The sequence below is a fragment of the Phocoena phocoena genome, chromosome 4, assembly GCF_963924675.1.
Source record: "Phocoena phocoena chromosome 4, mPhoPho1.1, whole genome shotgun sequence".
NCBI classification, from domain to species: domain Eukaryota; kingdom Metazoa; phylum Chordata; class Mammalia; order Artiodactyla; family Phocoenidae; genus Phocoena; species Phocoena phocoena.
Genome location: NC_089222.1, coordinates 71,879,377 through 71,886,090, shown reverse-complemented (window position 1 = coordinate 71,886,090; position 6,714 = coordinate 71,879,377). Strand labels below are relative to the sequence as shown.

The window sequence follows — 6,714 nt, the reverse complement described above, 5'->3', positions numbered from 1 at the left end:
GAGTGGAAAATCAGTAAAACGAACGAGGCCTCGTAGTGTAGAATGAACGTCTTTTCACCACCCAGGAAAATCAGCACTCCTAAGAGGGAGACTTCACTTGTACCTGGGTAACATTCAAAGTCAGTGATAATCCTGGCGAAAGGATCATGCAGGGTTACAAGACTGAAATTCGAGCGTTTGTCCTTTGTGTGTTGCCCACAGATCTGCCGCGGTCGCCTTTCCAGACATGCTGAGGAGCGCTCTGCTGTGCGCCGCGCTCGGGCTCCTGCGCGCCCAGCCCTTCCCCTGCCCACCCACCTGCAGGTGCATTTTCCGCGACGCCGCGCAGTGCTCGCAGGGTAGCGTGGCGCGCATCGCGGCGCTCGGCTTGCCCACCAACCTTACGCACATCCTGCTTTTCCGAATGGGCCCCGGCGCCTTGCTGAACAGCAGCTTCAGTGGCATGACCGTCCTGCAGCGCCTAATGCTGTCCGACAGCCAAGTTTCGGCCATTGCTCCCGGCACTTTCAACGACCTGATAAAACTTAAAACCCTGAGGTTATCGCACAACAAGATCACTCATCTTCCAGGCGCGCTGTTGGATAAGCTGGTGCTCTTGGAACAGTTGTTTCTGGACGGCAATGAACTAAAGAGCCTTGACCAAAACATGTTTCAGAAACTGGTTAACCTGCAGGAGCTCTTTTTGAACCAAAACCAACTCGCTTTCCTCCCTGCTAGCCTCTTCACACACCTGGGGAACCTGAAATTGTTGGATTTATCGGGAAATAATTTGACCCACCTGCCCGAGGGATTGTTTGGGGTCCAGGTTAAGCTTGAGAAGCTTCTGCTCCACTCGAACCAGCTCGTGTCTCTGGATTCGGGGCTGTTGGATAGCCTGCGCGCCCTGATGGAGTTGCAGCTCGACAGAAATCACATCCGTTCCGTCGCACCCGGCGCCTTCGACCGTCTGCGAAGCCTGAGCTCTTTGACTCTTTCCAGAAACCGCCTCGAGTTTCTGCCCTCTGCCCTCTTCCTTCACTCGCACAATTTGACCTTCCTGACCCTGTTCGAGAACCCGCTGGAGGAACTCCCCGAGGTGCTCTTCGGGGTGATGGGCGGCCTGCGGGAGCTGTGGCTGAACGCCACCCAGTTGCGCACCCTGCCTGCCGCCGCCTTCCGCAACCTGAGCGGCCTGCGGGTCCTGGGGGTGACGCTGAGCCCGCGGCTGAGCGCGCTCCCGGAGGACGCCTTTCGGGGCCTCGGCGAGCTGCGGGTGCTCGCCCTGCGCTCCACCGGCCTGGTTTCCCTCCCCGCCGGCTTGCTCCGCGGCCTCGGCGGGCTGCGCCACTTGTCGCTGCGCCGCAACCGGCTGCGGACCCTGCCCCGCGAGCTCTTCCGCAACGTCAGCAGCCTGGAGGAGGTCCAGCTTGACCACAACCAGCTGGAGACACTGCCCGGAGACGTATTTGAGGCTCTGCCCCGGCTGGCGAAGGTCCTGCTGGGGCACAATCCCTGGCGCTGCGACTGTGGCCTGGGGCCCTTCCTGGCGTGGCTGCGGCGGCACGCGGGCCTCGTGGGTCGAGCCGAGGCCCCGCTGTGTCACGGCCCCGGGCCGCACGCCGGCCTGCCGCTCTGGGCCCTGCCCCTCGGCGACCCCGGCTGCCCGCCTTCCCGCAGCCTCGCCCTCGGCTCTTCCGAAGGCCCCCAGCAGCCCGCCCTGCCCGCCGCCCCTGCCCGCGCTTCCTTGGGACCCAAGCGCTCCGAGTCCTGGGCGTGGGCCCGGCCGGTGGCCGAAGGCAGAAGTCAGGAACAGAACCTGTTCTGGGGTCTCTATTTTCTGCTTTTAGCTGCTCAGGCCATAATAACCGGGATCATAGTGTTTGCGATGATTCGACTCGGCAGGCTCTTTCGGAAATTAATCAGAGAGAGAGCTCTGGTTTGAGGCAATGGTGAAACCTTGCAATTAATTAAAACGTGACCAGGGTATTGTCAGACGTGGCTCTGGAGAGAGTCCCGACGGGTTGCCGCTGTCTTCCTCTCCCTGCTTCCTCTTCCTCTTCTCCCATCTCCCTCCCTCTCTCCCTCCCTCTCTCCCTCTCTCCCTCCCTCTCTCCCTCCCTCCCTCTCTTCCTCCCTCCCTCTCTCTCTCCCTCTCTTCCTCCCTCCCTCTCTCCCTCTCTCCCTCTCTTCCTCCCTCCCTCTCTCCCTCTCTCCCTCTCTTCCTCCCTCCCTCTCTCCCTCTCTCCCTCTCTCTTCCCCTTTCAGTCTCACCTCCCATTCCCGCCCCCGCCCCGTACCATTTACAGTCAGAAATTGTGGCTGCCTGCTGTGCCTTTGTCTCCTTCTCCGTCGTTGTGCATCAGGGGGCGCGGGCTGTGAAGGCCCCTCCCAGTGCCCGCCGTGCCGGCAGGAGGGAGGGTTCTCTCCACTCTTTTCGGAGGGAAGGTGCAAAGGAGGCAGCCAGCTTCAGTCCAGGGCCCGCCTCCCGCACCTGGCAGGTGTCTGGTAAATGTTTGTGAAATGAATGAATAACATGAATACAGGGGAATCCAGTGATAATGGCTTTTCCTAGCGGAGAAGATGGAGTGCTCGCTTTATCTACTTTTATTTGAAAAGCAGAATTCTTCCAGTTCTTGGACTTCCCTGGTGGCGCGGTGGTTAAGAATCCGCCTGCCAATACAGGGTACACGGGTTCAAGCCCTGGTCTGGGAAGATCCCACATGCCGCGGAGCACCTAAGCCCGTGAGCCACAACTACTGTAGTCCGCGCGCCTAGAGCCTGTGCTCCACAACAAGAGAAGCCACCACAATGAGAAGCCCGCGCACGGCAAGGACGAGTAGCCCCCCGCTCGCCACAACTAGAGAAAACCCGCACGCAGCAACGAAGACCAAACACAGCCAAAAATAAATAAACAAATTTATCTTAAAAACAAAAGAACTTTTCAAAACAAAAAAAAGAATTTTTCCTGTTCTTTTTCTGTCCTGTTTCTTCTCACTTTATGTATGTCTGACCTGTGGGGTTTGGGGGAGAGCGATGAACTCCATCCACACAAAAGCATATTTTCAGAGCAGGTCCGCTGTGTGATAGGCTGAGAGAGAGAAAACCCAGCCTTCCCTCTGGGAGCTCGGTGCCCAGCGCAGAGCCCTTACAGCAGGGTCCGGGCTGAGCGCCGAGGAGCGGGGGAGGGGCGGGCACGAGAGCAGGTGGGACGGGGGTTAGTGGAGGAGCGGGGGTGTTCGGGGGGTCTAAGTGTGGGGCTGGGAGCGCCCACTGTCCACGGATGCGTGCCCGTGAAGCGCTGCCCTGCTTGTTCACGGGGCCTGTGAGTTACTACTTGCTTCCTACAGGGGTGAAGACTGTCATTTTGACACTGGGTTGGTTATCATTTCCTGAAACTAAACGCTACCTCATTTCACAAGCATTTACGGAGCACCTGACAGTGACAGGTGTTCATGAATGTAATGATAAGCTTGGGGTTTAGTTTATTATGCTCGGATCACGTTCTCATTCATTCCAGTTGAAGGCATAAAACTCTTGTTGCTTTCATTGGGTGTCTGCTTGTGAGAAGCAGTGGTTAAAACGCAGGCTGGAGAGTCGGAAGGGTTCAGATCCCACCTCCACCTACTAACTCCATAGGACTGTGGGCAAGGCACCTGAATTCTCAAAGCCTTGGTTTCCTCATCCCTGGAAAGGTGTAAATAGTACGTGCCTTTTAGAATTGCTGTGAGAACTAAAGGCAATAAAGCATCTGATGACAGCCCAGTGCCCTGCATATAGTAAATGCTCAGTAAATGGTAGCTCTTATTATTAAAGGGCAAGCAATTATTACTGCTGTCATCATTTCAAAAGACGAGCTTTGAGCTGCTTTTTTTTCCCCCTCTGTGTATATAAAGATGAGAGCAAACATCCTCAAACTGGAGATAACATTCAAGTTAGTCTTCACTTGTGGGTGGTCTCAGCCCTGTGTGGTCAGGCTCTGTGCTCAGGGTCCAGAGAAATGGGTCCTCCAACAACCACTGGATGTGGAGCAGAAAGAGCTGGGTTCCTGGCATTGTAGGTGCACTTCTCTTTCAAGGCCAAGTTCACATGTCTCCTCCTGGTGAAGTCTTCCCTGACTGTCCTAGCAGATTAAAGCATTCCCTTCTGTGTGCCCCCCTCTCAGGCTATCTGGCACTAGGCACCCTCCCACTCCAACTGGTTCTGCTCACCCTTCACTCTAGGGGTTGTGTGTGTGTTTATGTGCCTCCTTGGCTTATTTATTTACATTGCTCCAAATTTTGAATCTACCTACAGCATAAAACTCATCCTCTGCATATAGTATTCTTCAACTGTTTTTTCTGGGCTAACACATTTTTGAGATTTATCCACATGAAGCATTTGGCTCTAGTTCATTCATTTTAGTAGCTACATAATATTCTATTGAATGAATATACCACAGTTTATCTGTTCTCTTGTTGATGGACATTTACTCCCAGTGTTTTTTCTTTTCTTTTTATGGCCCATTACTCTACATCCTTACCACCTCTTGATAATGTCAGAATTTTTAATTTTTGTCAATCTGATAGGTAGGAAATTGTATTTCATTGTTGTTTTATCTTATATTTCCCTGATAACTAGTGAAGTTGAACTTATTTTTAAATGTCTATTGAATGTTCCGATTTATTCTTAGAATTATCTGTGCATATCTGTCAACCAACTTATAATGGGGCATTTTGTCTTTTTGGTATTGATTTCTAGGAACTCTTTACATATCCTGGATACTAATCTTTTGTAAATTATATGCTTTGCAGGTATCTTTTTTCTGTTCTTATTTCACTTTATTCATACCATCTTTTGGGGAGCAGAAACTTTAATTTTAATTTAGTGAAGTTTAGCAATAAAACTTTATAGTTTGGGCTTTTGAAAAAAAACCCTTGTCTTAAGAAAATCTTCCTGGGGCTTCCCTGGTGGCGCAGTGGTTAAGAATCCTGCTGCTAGTGCAGGGGACCCGGGTTCGAGCCCTTGTCTGGAAAGATCCCACGTGCCAAGGAGCAACTAAGCCCGGGTGCCAGAGCTACTGAGCCTGCACTCTAGAGCCTGCGAGCCACAGCTACTGAAGCCCGCAAGACTAGAGCCCATGCTCCACAACAAGAGAAGCCACCGCAATGAGAATTGAGAAGACTTCACACCTCAAGGAAGAGTAGCCCCTGCTCGCTGCAGCTAGAGAAAGCCTGTGTGCGGCAATGAAGACCCAACGCAGCCAAAAATAAATAAATAAAATGGATCAATTTATATATAAAAAAAGAAAATCTTCCTACTCTCAAGCCATGAAATTACTCTCCTTTATTTTCTTCTAAAAGTTGTAAAGTTTTTCACATTTAGATCTTTAGTCCACATGGAATTTTTTTTAGTATACGGTGAGATATAGGGAGCCGACTGTATTTTTTGCAAACATACATCCTATTGTCCCAGACCATTAATCACACAGTCCATTCTCTCCCCGCTGGTTTGCAAAGCTGTCATTTATCAAGTTTCTTTATATGCGTGGGTTGATTTCTGGGTCCTGTAGCCTAAACCATTGGCCTATTTATCTAGTCTTATACTCACTGTCTTCATTATTGTAGCTTTGATAATTCTCAGTAGAGTCACCACTCTACCTTGTTTTTCTTCAGAAAAGTTTCATCTATTCTGGGCCCTTGGCAGTTCTATGCATATTTTAAGGTCAGCATGTCAAGCTCCACTGAGAAACCCTGCTGGAATTCTGATAGGCAACTGGCATCCCCCAGATCGAGTGTTCAAGAGAGAGATATCAAGACAGAAGCCAGTGTTTTTTATAGCTTAGCCTTGCTAGTCACATTTCATCAGTTCCTCAGTATCCTACTTGTATACGCAGGTCAGCCTCGTCAATGTACGAGGGCACCAGCTGGAGTGAGAACACCCGGAGGCAGGGATCACTGGGGCCATTCTGGAGCCTGGCTACCATGGGTGTGTAAGTTTTTGTGGTTTACTCTTAACTACCGATTTAATTTCAATGGTCATAAATCTGTTCAATTTTCTATTTCCTCACTTTTGTTACATTATATTTTTTTTGTTTTTTGTGTTTTGTGGTACGCGGGCCTCTCACTGTTGTGGCCTCTCCCGCTGCGGAGCACAGGCTCCGGACGTGCAGGCTCAGCGGCCATGGCTCACAGGCCCAGCCGCTCCGCGGCATGTGGGATCTTCCCGGACCGGGGCACGAACCCGTGTCCCCTGCATCGGCAGGCGGACTCTCAACCACTGCGCCACCAGGGAAGCCCACATTATATATTTTTAAGGAAATTGTTCATTTTGTCCCCACATTTTCAAATTTGTTAGCCTAACATTTTCCATAATATTTAATTTCTCTGTTGTATCTGTTGTTGTCGTCCCCCTTTTAATCATCCTTAATATTGTTTATATCCATCTTTTTTTTCTAGATAAACTTCACGAGTGTTTTTTCTATTTTCCTACTTTTACTGAGAACAAACTTGGGGTTTTGCTGCTCCTTTCTACTGTATCATTGTTTTCTATTTCATTCATTTTCGGCTTTATTATTTCCTTCCTCCATTTCCTTTGAGTCTATTTAGTTGTTTTTCTCTTCATGACTTCTTAGGTCAGATATTTAGCCCATTAATTTTCACTCTTTCTTCTTTTTCGGGGCGTAAACTTCCCTTAAGGACTGTGTTGAGGTTGATGACTTTTATGTTCTCTTACTGTAATTAACATTTTGGTGTTTGT

At 50.3% G+C, this 6,714-nt stretch overlaps 1 protein-coding gene across 1 annotated transcript; it reads left to right on the top strand.

Annotated features, from left to right (window-relative positions):
* The first annotated feature begins 226 nt into the window (after positions 1 to 226).
* Positions 227 to 1,921, top strand: GP5 (glycoprotein V platelet). The gene has a single exon (XM_065877013.1). It carries the CDS (start codon positions 227 to 229, stop codon positions 1,919 to 1,921), a length of 1,695 nt encoding a protein of 564 aa, XP_065733085.1.
* Positions 1,922 to 6,714: the final 4,793 nt, after the last annotated feature.